General features: G+C 40.5%; 3 protein-coding genes across 3 annotated transcripts; all 3 read right to left on the minus strand.

Annotated features, from left to right (window-relative positions):
- Window positions 1-2,745: 2,745 nt before the first annotated feature.
- Window positions 2,746-3,699, minus strand: LOC118825151 (trace amine-associated receptor 13c-like). Its single transcript, XM_036595702.1, has 2 exons — window positions 3,622-3,699; window positions 2,746-3,510 (listed from the first exon to the last, which is right to left on the minus strand). The coding sequence occupies exons 1-2, from the start codon at window positions 3,697-3,699 to the stop codon at window positions 2,746-2,748; spliced, it is 843 nt and encodes a 280-aa protein (XP_036451595.1).
- Window positions 3,700-7,477: 3,778 nt separating this feature from the next.
- On the minus strand, window positions 7,478-8,500 carry LOC118824911 (trace amine-associated receptor 13c-like). The gene is made up of 2 exons (XM_036595368.1): window positions 8,423-8,500; window positions 7,478-8,311 (listed from the first exon to the last, which is right to left on the minus strand). The coding sequence occupies exons 1-2, from the start codon at window positions 8,498-8,500 to the stop codon at window positions 7,478-7,480; spliced, it is 912 nt and encodes a 303-aa protein (XP_036451261.1).
- A 3,784-nt stretch (window positions 8,501-12,284) lies between these two features.
- On the minus strand, window positions 12,285-13,307 carry LOC118825071 (trace amine-associated receptor 6-like). The gene is made up of 2 exons (XM_036595603.1): window positions 13,230-13,307; window positions 12,285-13,118 (listed from the first exon to the last, which is right to left on the minus strand). The coding sequence occupies exons 1-2, from the start codon at window positions 13,305-13,307 to the stop codon at window positions 12,285-12,287; spliced, it is 912 nt and encodes a 303-aa protein (XP_036451496.1).
- Window positions 13,308-13,323: the final 16 nt, after the last annotated feature.

The raw sequence follows: 13,323 nt of genomic DNA on the forward strand, positions 1-13,323 counted from the left end.
AGCAGTGGCGACATGTTCTCTGGCGTGACGAATTACGCTTCTCCAATCCAATGGACGAGTCTTGTCTTGTCTGACTGCATTGTGCCAAGTGTAAAGTTTGGTGGAGGGGGGATTATGGTGTGGGGTTGTTCTTCAGGAGTTGGGCTCGGCCCCTTAGTTCCAGTGAAAGGAATTCTTAATGCTTCAGCAGACCAAGAGATTTTGGACAGTTTCATGCTCTCAACTTTGTGGGAACAGTTTGGGGACGGCCCCTTCCTGTTCCAACATGACTGCGCACCAGTGCACAAAGCAAGGTCCATAAAGACATGGATGAGCGAGTTTGGTGTGGAAGAACTTGACTGACCTACACAGAGTCCTGACATCAACCCAATAAAATACCTTTGGGATGAATTAGAGCGGAGACTGCGAGCCAGGCCTTCTCGTCCAACATCAGTGTCCGACCTCACAAATGCGCTTCTGGAAGAATGGTCAAAAATTCCCATGAACACTCCTAAACCTTGTGGAAAGCCTTCGCAGAAGAGTTGAAGCTGTTGTTGTAGCTGCATATTAAACCATATGGATTAAGAATGGGATGTTACCCAAGTTCATATGTGTGTGAAGACAGACAATCGAGTACTTTTGGCAATATAGTGTAATTTTGCATACAAAATAAATGAAACATTAAAGGTGAAGCTAAACGGCTGTAATACTGCCAGTGACCGGTCTGTCATAATGCAGACACATAAGAATTCTGAGACACATGGATACTTAAAACACATATTTTGAATGACAGAAATAAAATCAATGCAATCAGATAACATTTAAATTATTTAGTCTTTTGTACAACTTCAATCGCTATTTGTGCACCCAGTGTTTATATCTGCAGTGAGAGGATGTAGTGATTGTCTGTCTTCCTGTCTGATGGGCCCACATTTTAGTTGCAGTTTGTATGACAGGTCCATCATTAGTTGGTAGGTTAACAAAAGCTGCCCTATCTCTCTTCTCTTTGCTGTAGCTGTTAGTTGACATGACTTATAATATTCCTTTACATTGAGACACAGTCTACCTGCCCCCTGGCTGTGGTCCTTTGCCTCAGATGTCCCACCCAGGACAGGGGACAGAGTGACCTAGCTGCAGCACTGAAGGTCTGACCCTTTTGGGGACTACTGAATATTTGTTGTTGTCGCATAACCTCATTGCGTCACCTGTTTAAGGTATATTTCTTAACCTTTCACCTCGTTGGTAGTCCTAAACTGCCCTGTCCAAACTATTTTGCAGGCACTGATTCCAGAGTGAGTGAATATTTCTGAAATATAATTAAGTTAATATGCTAAAACATTAGATAGATTGTCTTTGTACTGGTTTTGTAGAAACAGAGGCCAAAGTAGATTCACAAATCATTCCATTTGTTATTTACATTTCACAAACTGTCCAAACCTCTCTTGAATTAAGGTTTGTTCTTTCTCCTTTGCTCTCTTTTTCAGGGCAGGCAGGGGCATTACACTGTCACTGATCATTCCTGACTGACTCTTCATTGTACACCTGTTGCCTAAACCAAGGCATTGTCCACTCTGCTGCTGCTGAGATCTATGGTTCTAAGCAGGCCTGTGGGAAGGTTCTCTGATTCCCTTGGGATTTGCAGCAATTGCGGGCCACCTGTGCACAGACAATAGCACTCTCCTGATCATGCACAGTACTTTTTCCACTGACCCATCACCAAAGATATTGGAGGCCAAAATGTACAAGAATTACACCAACTTTTGGTGATCTTTTTGATGGCACATTCACGTCCTCAGTTCAGTTTACCTTAATAATTCTGTACAAGCGATGTAAAAACATTAGTAAGTGCCACAAAAAAGCACAACTTGGTGCAGTTTTATTGGAGACATGATCAGTATTTTCTTCTCAAAGCTCCTTATCTACAGCCTTGTCAGATTCTTGCTGATAAAAGGACATTAAGTTCACTTATGAAGATCATTATCATCATAATCTAAGATGAATAAGATTCTAAAAACATCATTCGCTTTCCTCATGTTTTTTGCACATTGTCAACACTGTCCACCAAGTTTAAAGGCTTACTTAATGTTGGTGCTTATTGGTTGGATTGTTAGACAGACTAAAAAGTTTGCTCTGTGAATAGATTTGAAACAAACTAAATGTAAATGTTCAACAAATGTTGAGCCTCTAGCCACTGAGTGCCTCTGGGCCGTCACCCAGGTCACCCATACTGTAGATCCAGCCAAAGTCTTAATGCATGGATGGCCAAGATGCTGCTCCTTCTATGAATCAGCTTATACATAAGGATGTAAAACACATTCAATAAATTTTTCCTGTTTATATTTTTAATATTAATTATTGGTATTTTCAAATTGAGATAGCTAAATCCTGAATTTTATGAATACGAATTATATTTTAATATAGGAATACAAAAAAAAAGATGAGAGACCAGATCTTATGCAGTTGCAGGTTTTCACGTGTTCAGAAAATATAGTGGCTTAATTGAAATCACAGTAACATTATCAAAAAGCCAGATGAGTGATGAACAGCAATGTTCCTCCAGCAGCCTTATTACTACTCTGTACAATAACTATCTTCCAAATATATACGTTTAAAAAAAAACATTTTTATACTGTTGTGTAATGCAGTATAAACTACAAAAGAAGTAATCTGTGAAGTCTTTGCTTTATCAGCTGAAGTTAAGAACATCCTGGAAACAAATAAAACCTTGAAGATGAGGATTCAAATATTCGACATGATAAAATATACTTAGCTGATTTTCTGAACCATGGATAAAAAAATGGCATATATTAATGGATTTACAGAGGAGTTAATAGATAGTAGCCATGCAAACACAGTCCACACTATGGATTTAGATGTGACACTTTCAACTGACAGAGAATTAATAAAAAACGGTATCCAGCAAGCAAGATAAACAAAAACAACAATGCTCAGTGTTTTCGCTGCTTTGGTTTCAGAAGCACTCGAGAGTTTTGCTCCATGTTTCATTGAAGCTCCATTCTTCACAGCTCTAACAGTTCTAGCTTGACGTCTTGCCACGTTAAAAATGATTGAATACAAGACCAGTATAACAGAGCAAGGGGCTAGAAAAAAAACTACAAGGTCAACAATGACCCAGGAAAATTTTACTGACACTACACACTCTCCATAGCATCTGGTGGAAATCTGAGATGGAAGGAGATTGTCATTAAAGTAAAAATACATGATAGCAAACAGCAGACAGAAAGACCAGCCTAGAATTATCATCATAGACATTTTACAAACTGTGATTCTCGTGGAATACAGTAGAGGGTCAGTGACAGCGATGTAGCGCTCAACTGCAATAAAAACTAGGTTACAGAGCGACGCTGATACTACGAGGGCATTGATCACAGAAAGAATACAGCATCCCAGTTTTCCAAGATACCAACAAGAGTCTATAAATTTCATGATACTCAGTGGCATACCAATCAGTCCCACAAGAAGATCCACTGCAGCCAGAGAGAGGATGAGCAGGTTGGTTGGAGTGTGGAGCTGCTTGAAGTGAGAGATGGAGATGATCACCAGCAGATTCAGAAACACAGTGAACACAGATACACATGAGAGAAAAACAAACAGAAACATATAAACAGGGCCTGTTCGGACCTCCTTTCTGCAAGATGAGTTGTTGTCAGGAAAGCAGTATTGAACTGTAATGTTCTGCCTGTGGTCTGTGTTGTCCATCTGAAATAAATGATGCTCTGCCAGTTGGAACTGATCCTGTTGTCCAGTAGTGCTGAACTGGGTGATTTGGCTTTTTGCAATGAGTCTTTATACACAAGCTTGGATCCTCCCACTGACACATGAATGGCCAGTTTGTCCTTTACATCAGTCACTCATCTGAAATACAACATTGCATCATTACTTACTGTGAAGGTCCACAAGTGGGGGGGTGTTTAAAATAATAGTTGACAACTAATGTCATACTAATTTTGCCTACAGTAAAAATGAAACATTACAGATGTACTTAAAGGGCCGTAACACTGCCAGTGACCGGTCTGAGTCATAGTACAGAAACATAAGAGATCCAACACACATGGATACTTAAAACATCTATTTGGACTGACAGAAATAAAATCAATGCAATCAGATAACATTTTAATTATTTAGTCTTTTGTACATGTTCAATGGCTGTTTGTGCACCCAAGTGGAATGCAGTGGAATGCACCAAGTATTTGAGCATCCTTGGGCCTGAGGCCCTATGAGGTCCCTGGCAGTCAGAGACCCCTGTGCACTGCCCCTTTGACCTTAAACTGTAATCTATCCCTGGCCCTAAGCTGTAATATTCTGCCCTCAGTGTGCCGACCCATGACAATAACTGTATCACTGCATCCTGATTTGTTCTTTTCTAGTGGAACCGTCTCTGGGTACTTTGTGACAGGATGTAGTAATTGTCTGTCTTCCTCTCTAGTCGGCCCACATGTTAGTTGCAATTTGTATGACAGGTCCATCATTAGTTGGTAGGTTAACAACCCAGATAGCGTGCGGATTTGGGCCACTTCTGGCAAAGATATGGCATTGCTGGCCCATGGTCGGCACTGGCTAACTACATGTGACCCAAAACTGGCCCACATATTAAAATGTTTAAATGGCCCACATGTCTCAAAACAGATCTAGGCCACTACTGGCAAACATTGCAAGTGCTGATATGTGTCACGCCTCAGGCTGAATCGGACTTCATTTCCCAGGATACACTGGGAGATCACATGACTACGGACTATCATGCACGCACCTATCAGCATTCGCAGTCTCCCGAATATTGAGTGTATACACCTGAATCCAATGTCATATGATCAAATTAGTTCAATATTTAAGCCCGGGCTGTACGAGGTATTGTTTCTATTAGAACTTACTGAGCGTTATCTATGTTGCTATCACTGCCTGTTATGACCCTTGATTCGTTTACTTGACCTTGTCTTTTGATACTCCCTTTTGGTACTTCTGCCCGGTTGTGTTTGGACCTGTTTTTCGACCCTTTTGCCCGTTCTCTTGACAACGTTTTTGGATTATCCTTGTGGTTTTGTATGCTTGGTGTTCGGATCACTTTCGTGATTCTGTATAAGTCTTTTTGGCTCCGACCTTTGCTTGTTTTTGGACCCGACTTTCTAAACTCTAATAAACCTGGTTTTCACTGTTTATCCGCGAGCGTCTGGATTCTGCCACAGCGTCACAATATGAGCTACATGATAATCATTTACATTTTAAACAGGGTTTGAAAAGAACTTTGGGGGAACATAGTTTACATTCAGATCTTGGCCATATATGGCACAGTACACTGTAAAAAATCCAATCTAAAATGTTTTAGATTTTGTGACATTTTATTTGTTATTTCAACAGAGAAATACCAGGTTAAAATGCTGATTTTAGTTAATTGAACACAACCTGCCTCAGTACAAGGAACACTGCTACATATCCTATCACTGAACTTTTCTGTCAGGCACGTCACTTATTTTAAATGAAACAAATCTTTTTTCATAGTGTAGTAAAAATTTTCGACATGTAGGAATACCTGAGTAGTGCAGTGGGCCGATCATTTATCAGGAAAACGTGAGTTCAAATCCCATCAACACCATAGCCATCTGAAGCTGGTAGTCCAAGAGTGTTAAACATCACCCCTCCCTGAGCCTCATGGCACTGTGCAGCATTCCCACCCAACAGGGCAGTTTTTGTAATGACCTGGTTTTTATAATAATGGTTTTTGAGTTGTGAGTCAGTTCTGGCACTGGTGGTTTAAAGGTGGCTGAGATGTGGACCTGGAATGGCAGTAAACAGACTGGGTTCTGGCAACTGCATCTGGCCCACTTCTGTGCCATCATTCCATGTGGTATGTGGGCCCTATCTAAATGCAGGATGTGGCCCAGGTTTGGGCCATATCAAATGTGCTATCTGGGAAAGTGTACCCTATCTCCCTTCTCTTTGCTGTAGCTGTTAGTTGACATGACTTATAATATTGCTTTACACTGAGACACAATCTACCTGCCCCCTGTCTTTGGTCGATTCGCGACAGATGTCCCACCCAGAGGACAGAGTGACCTAGCTGCAGCACTGAAGGTCTGACCCTTTTGGGGACTCCTGAAAATTGGTTGTTGTCGCATAACCTCATTGCGTCAGCTGTTTAAGGTATATTTCTTAACATTTCACCTTGTTGGTAGTCCTAAACTGCCCTGTCCAAACTATTTTGCAGGCGCTGATTTCAGAGAGAGTGAATATTTCTGAAATATAATTAAGTTAATATGGTAAAACATTACATAGATTGTCTTTGTACTGGTTTTGTAGAAGTAGAGGCCAAAGTGGATTCACAAATCACTCCATTTGTTATTTGCATTTTACAAACTGTCCAAACCTTTTTGGATTGAGGTTTGTTCTTTCTCCTTTTCTCTCTTTCTTGTGGTCAGGCAGTGGCATTGCACTGTCACTGATCATTCCTGATTTAGAGCGGTGGCTCATTATCATCTCTAAACTGCACTGACTCTTCATGCTCCAGCTGTTTTATTTGTTTGTTTGTTTGTTAAACCAAGGCACTGTCCACTCTGGTGATGCTGAGATCTCTGGTGATCTATAGTCAGGCCTGTGGGGAGGTTCTCTGATGCCCCTGGGATTTAAAGCTATGGCTGGCTTGCCTGTACCCAGAATATAATTTCCTGATCATCCACAGGATTTTTTTCACTGGCCTATCACCAAAGGTGTGTGAGGGCAAAGTGTACAAGAATTATACTGATGTTTATATATTTGGTCATTTTTTATTTTTTATTTTTGATTGCATGTGGAGTTCCTCAGTTATTATTATAATTATTTTTTTGTCATTTGCAAAAAAGCCCTCTGGTCTGTGAATGAATCTGAAACAAACTTAATGTAAATGTCCTATAAGTGTTGAGCCCCTAGCCACTGAGTGCCCCTGGGCAGTTGCCCATGTCACCCTTATTGTAGATCTGGCCAAGGTCTTAATGCGTGGATGGCCAAGGGAAACAGTGTTTGTCCAAGATGCTTCTTGCAACCCAGCTTACATAGAAAGATGTTAAACAAACTTCATATTTTTTCTTTTATATATATTTTTATGATTTTCAATCTGATATTGATAAATCCTGCATTTCAGGAATATGAAATGTGTTTAACAAGACATAAATAAAATAAAATTAATTAAATTGATAAATTGGTAAATGTCAGAAGATGCCACGCAAAGTAAAGTTGTATATACACATCAGTTCTGGTGAGAGACCAGATCTTATGCAGTTGCAGGTTTTCACATGTTCAGGAAACACAGTGGCTTGATTGAAATTACAGTAACATTATTAAAAAGATGAACAGCAATGTTCCTCCAGCAGCCTTATTACTACTCTTCTCCATAACTGTCTTCCAATTATATACATTTTTTAAAATATATACATTTCTGTACTGGTATATAATGCAGTATAAACTACAAATGAAATTATCTGTGAAGTCATCTCTGCTTTAGTAGCTGAAGTTAAAAACGATCTGGAAACAAATTAAATCTTGAAGACGAGGATTCAAATATTCTACATGATAAAATACACTTAGCTGATTCTCTGAACCATGGATAAAAAATGGCATATATTAATGGATTCACAGAGGAGTTAATAGATAGTAGCCATGATAACACAGTCCACACCATCCACAAAGATGTGATACTTTCAACTGACAGAGAAGTTACATAAAACGGTATCCAGCAAGCAAGATAAACAAAAACAACAATGCTCAGTGTTTTCGCTGCTTTGGTTTCAGAAGCACTCGAGAGTTTTGCTCCATGTTTCATTGAAGCTCCATTCTTCACAGCTCTAACAGTTCTAGCTTGACGTCTTGCCACATTAAAAATCATTGAATACAAGACCAGTATAACAGAGCAAGGGGTCAGAAAAAAAACTACAAGGTCAACAATCAACCAGGAAAATTGTATAAACACTACACACTCTCCATAGCATCTGGGGGAAACCTGAGATGGAAGGAGATTGTCATTAAAGTAAAGATACATGATAACATATATTACACAGAAAGACCAGCCTAGAATTATCATCATGGACATTTTACAAACTGTGATCTTTGTGGAATACAGTAGAGGGTCAGTGACAGCGATGTAGCGATCAACTGCAATAAAAACCAGGTTACAGAGCGACGCTGACACTAAGACGGCATTGATCACAGAAAGAATACAGCATCCCAATTTTCCAAGATACCAACAAGAGTCTATAAATTCGATTATTTTCACAGGCATAACAATCAGGCCCACGAGAAGATCCGCCACAGCCAGAGAGAGGATGAGCAGGTTGGTTGGAGTGTGGAGCTGCTTGAAGTGAGAGATGGAGATGATCACCAGCAGGTTCAGAAGAACAGTGAACACAGATACACATGAAAGAAAAACAAACAATAATATATAAACAGGGCCTGTTCTGACCTCCTTTCTGCAAGATGAGTTGTTGTCAGGAAAGCAGTACTGAACTGTGATGTTCTGCCTGTAGTCTGTGTTGTCCATCTGAAATAGATGCTGCTCTGCCAGTTGGAACTGATCCTGTTGTCCAGTAGTGCCGAACTGGGTGATCTGACTTTTTTGCAGTGACTTTTTATACATAAGCATAAATCCTCCCACTGACACGTGAATGGCCAGTTTGTCCTCAACATCAGTCACTCGTCTGAAATGCAACATTACATCATTACTTACTGTGAAGGTCCAAAGTGGGGGGGGGTCGGGGTCGGTTGGGGGTGGTTAAAGTAATAGTTAATAACTAATGTCATAGTTACTACACTAAATTGCCAGAAGTATTCAGTCACCCATCCAAGTAATTGAATTCAGGTGTTCCAATCACTTCCATGGCCACATGTGTATACAACCAAGCACCTTGGCATGCAGACTGCTTCTACAAACATTAGTGAAAGAATGGGTCGCTCTCAGGAGCTCAGTGAATTCCAGCGTGGTACCGTGATAGGATGCCACCTGTGCAGTCCAGTCGTGAAATTTCCTCACTACTAAATATTCCACAGTCAACTGTCAGTGGTATTATAACAAAGTGTAAGCGATTGGGAACGACAGCAACTCAGCCACGAAGTGGTCGGCCAAGTAAAATGACAGAGCAGGGTCAGCGGATGCTGAGGCGCATAGTGCGCAGAGGTCGCCAACTTTCTGCAGAGTCAATTGCAACAGACCTCCAAACTTCATGTGGCCTTCAGATTAGCTCAAGAACAGCATAGAGAGCTTCATGGAATGGGTTTCCATGGCTGAGCAGCTGCATCCAAGCCTTACATCACCAAGCGCAATGCAAAGCATTGGATGCAGTGGTGTAAAGAGCCGCCACTGGACTCTGGAGCAGTGGAGACGTGTTCTCTGGTGTGACCAATCATGCTTATCTGTCTGGCAATCCGATGGATGACTCTGGGTTTGGCGGTTGCCAGGAGAACGGTACTTGTCTGACTGCATTGTGCCAAGTGTAAAGTTTGGTGGAGGGGGGATTATGGTGTGGGGTTGTTTTTCAGGAGTTGGGCTCGGCCCCTTAGTTCCAGTGAAAGGAACTCTTAATGCTTCAGCACCAAGAGATTTTGGACAGTTTCATACTCCCAACTTTGTGGGAACAGTTTGGGGACGGCCCCTTCCTGTTCCAACATGACTGCGAACCAGTGCACAAAGCAAGGTCCATAAAGACATGGATGAGCGAGTTTGGTGTGGAAGAACTTGACTGGCCTACACAGAGTCCTGATCTCAACCTGATAGAACACCTTTGGGATGAATTAGAGCGGAGACTGTGAGCCAGGCCTTCTCGTCCTACATCAGTGTCTGACCTCTCAAATGCGCTTCTGGAAGAATGGTCAAAAATTCCCATGAACACTCCTAACCCTTGTGGAAAGCCTTCGCAGAAGAGTTGAAGCTGTTATAGCTGCAAAGTTATAGCTGCATATTAAACCCTATGGATTAAGAATGGGGTGTTACTCAAGTTTATATGCATGTGAAGACGACAATCGAGTACTTTTGGCAATATAGTGTAATTTTGCATACAGAGTAAATGAAACATTAAAGGTGAACCTAAAGGGCTGTAATACTGCAAGTGACCAGTCTGAGTCATAATGCAGACACATAAGAATTCTGAGACACATGGATACTTAAAACACCTTTTTTGAATGACGGAAATAAAATCAATGCAATCAGATAACATTTTAATTATTTAGTCTTTTGTACAACTTCAATCGCTATTTGTGCACCCAGTGTTTATATCTGCAGTGGAATGCACCAAGTATTTGAGCACGTTTGGGCCTTGTGGTCTCAGGTCCCTGGCAGTCAGAGACCCCTGGGCACTGCCCCATTGACCTTAAACTGTAATCCATCCCTGGCCCTGAGCTGTAATATTCTGCCTTTAGTTTGCCGATCCACGATAATAACTATATCACTGCATCATGATTTGATCTTTTCTAGTGGAAATGGATGAAAATGGTCTCTGGAGACTTTGTGAGAGGATGTAGTGATTGTCTGTCTTCCTGTCTGATGGGCCCACATTTTAGTTGCAATTTGTATGACAGGTCCATCATTTGTTGGTAGGGTAACAAAAGGTGCCTATCTCTCTTCTCTTTGCTGTAGCTGTTAGTTGACATGACTTATAATATTGCTTTACATTGAGATACAGTCTACCTGCCCCCTGGCTGTGGTCCTTTGCCACAGATGTCCCACCCAGGACAGGGGACAGTGTGACCTAGCTGCAGCACTGAAGGTCTGACCCTTTTGGGGACTACTGAATATTTGTTGTTGTCGCATAACCTCATTGCATCACCTGTTTAAGGTATATTTCTTAACCTTTCACCTTGTTGGTAGTCCTAAACCGCCCTGTCCAAACTATTTTGCAGGCACTGATTCCAGAGTGAGTGAATATTTCTGAAATATAATTAAGTTAATATGGTAAAACATTAGATAGATTGTCTTTGTACTGGTTTTGTAGAAACAGAGGCCAAAGTAGATTCACAAATCATTCCATTTGTTATTTACATTTCACAAACTGTCCAAACCTCTCTTGAATTGAGGTTTGTTCTTTCTCCTTTGCTCTCTTTTTCAGGGCAGGCAGGGGCATTACACTGTCACTGATCATTCCTGACTGACTCTTCATGCTCTACCTGTTGCCTAAACCAAGGCATTGTCCACTCTGGTGGTGCTGAGATCTAGGGATCTAAGCAGGCCTGGGAGAAGGTTCTCTGATTCCCCTGGGATTTGCAGCAATGGCGGACCACCTGTGCACAGACAATAGCACTTTCCTGATCATGCGCACTGCTTTTCCACTGACTCATCACCAAAGATATTGGAGGCCAAAATGTACATGAATTATATCAGTGTTTATACTTTTGGTGATCTTTTTGATGGCACATTGACATCCTCAGTTCAGTTTACCTTAATAATTCTGCATAAGCGATGTAAAAACAATCCTAGTGCCACAAAAAAGCACAACTTGGTGCAGTTTTATTGGCGACATGTCCAGTATTTTCTTCCCATAGCTCCTCATCTATGGCCTTGTCAAATTCTTGCTGATAAAAGGACATTAAGTTCACTTATGAAGATCATTATCATTATAATCTAAGATGAATAAGATTCTAAAAACATCATTCGCTTTCCTCATGTTTTTTGCACATTGTCAACACTGTCCACCAAGTTTAAGGCTTATATAATGTTGGTGCTTATTGGTTGGATTGTTAGACAGACTAAAATGTTTCGTCTGTGAATAGATTTGAAACAAACTAAATGTAAAAGTATGAGCCTCTAGCCACTGAGTGTCCCTGTGCAGTCACCCAGGTCACCCATATTGTAGATCCTGCCAAGGTCTTAATGCATGGATGGCCATGGGCAGCAGTGTTTGGCCAAGATGCTGCTCCTTCTATGAATCAGCTTATACATAAGGATGTAAAACACACTTAATACATTTTTTCTGTTTATACTTTTAATATTAATTATTGGTATTTTCAAATTGAGATAGCTAAATCCTGAATTTTATGAATATGAATTATATTTTAATATAGGAATACAAAAAAATGATGAGAGACCAGATCTTATGCAGTTGCAGGTTTTCACATGTTCAGAAAATGTAGTGGCTTAATTGAAATCACAGTAACATTATTAAAAAGCCAGATGAGTGATGAACAGCAATGTTCCTCCAGCAGCCTTATTACTACTCTGTACAATAACTGTCTTCCAAATATATACGTTTAAAAAAAAAACATTTTTATACTGTTGTGTAATGCAGTATAAACTACAAAAGAAGTAATCTGTGAAGTCTTTGCTTTATCAGCTGAAGTTAAGAACATCCTGGAAACAAATTAAACCTTGAAGATGAGGATTCAAATATTCGACATGATAAAATATACTTAGCTGATTTTCTGAACCATGGATAAAAAATGGCATATATTAATGGATTTACAGAGGAGTTAATAGATAGTAGCCATGCTAACACAGTCCACACTATGGATTTAGATGTGACAATTTGAGCTGACAAAGAATTAATAAAAAATGGTATCCAGCAAGCAAGATAAACAAAAACAACAATGCTCAGTGTTTTCGCTGCTTTGGTTTCAGAAGCACTCGAGAGTTCTGCTCCATGTTTCTTTGAAGCTCCATTCTTCACAGCTCTAACAGTTCTAGCTTGACGTCTTGCCACGTTAAAAATGATTGAATACAAGACCAGTATAACAGAGCAAGGGGTCAGAAAAAAAACTACAAGGTCAACAATGACCCAGGAAAATTTTACTGACACTACACACTCTCCATAGCATCTGGTGGAAATCTGAGATGGAAGGAGATTGTCATTAAAGTAAAAATACATTATAGCAAACAGCAGACAGAAAGACCAGCCTAGAATTATCATCATAGACATTTTACAAACTGTGATCTTTGTGGAATACAGTAGAGGGTCAGTGACAGCGATGTAGCGATCGACTGCAATAAAAACCAGGTTACAGAGCGACGCTGATACTACGAGGGCATTGATCACAGAAAGAATACAGCATCCCAATTTTCCGAGATACCAACAAGAGTCTATGAATTGCATGATACTCACTGGCATAACAATCAGTCCCACAAGAAAATCCACTACAGCCAGAGAGAGGATGAGCAGGTTGGTTGGAGTGTGGAGCTGCTTGAAGTGAGAGATGGAGATGATCACCAGCAGGTTCAGAAACACAGTGAACACAGATACACATGTGAGAGAAAAAAACAGAAATATATAAACAGGGCCTGTTCGGACCTCCTTTCTGCAAGATGAGTTGTTGTCAGGAAAGCAGTATTGAACTGTAATGTTCTGCCTGTAGTCTGTGTTGTCCATCTGAAATAGATGCCGC

Source organism: Colossoma macropomum, unplaced genomic scaffold (assembly GCF_904425465.1).
Source record: "Colossoma macropomum unplaced genomic scaffold, Colossoma_macropomum, whole genome shotgun sequence".
Lineage (NCBI taxonomy): Eukaryota > Metazoa > Chordata > Actinopteri > Characiformes > Serrasalmidae > Colossoma > Colossoma macropomum.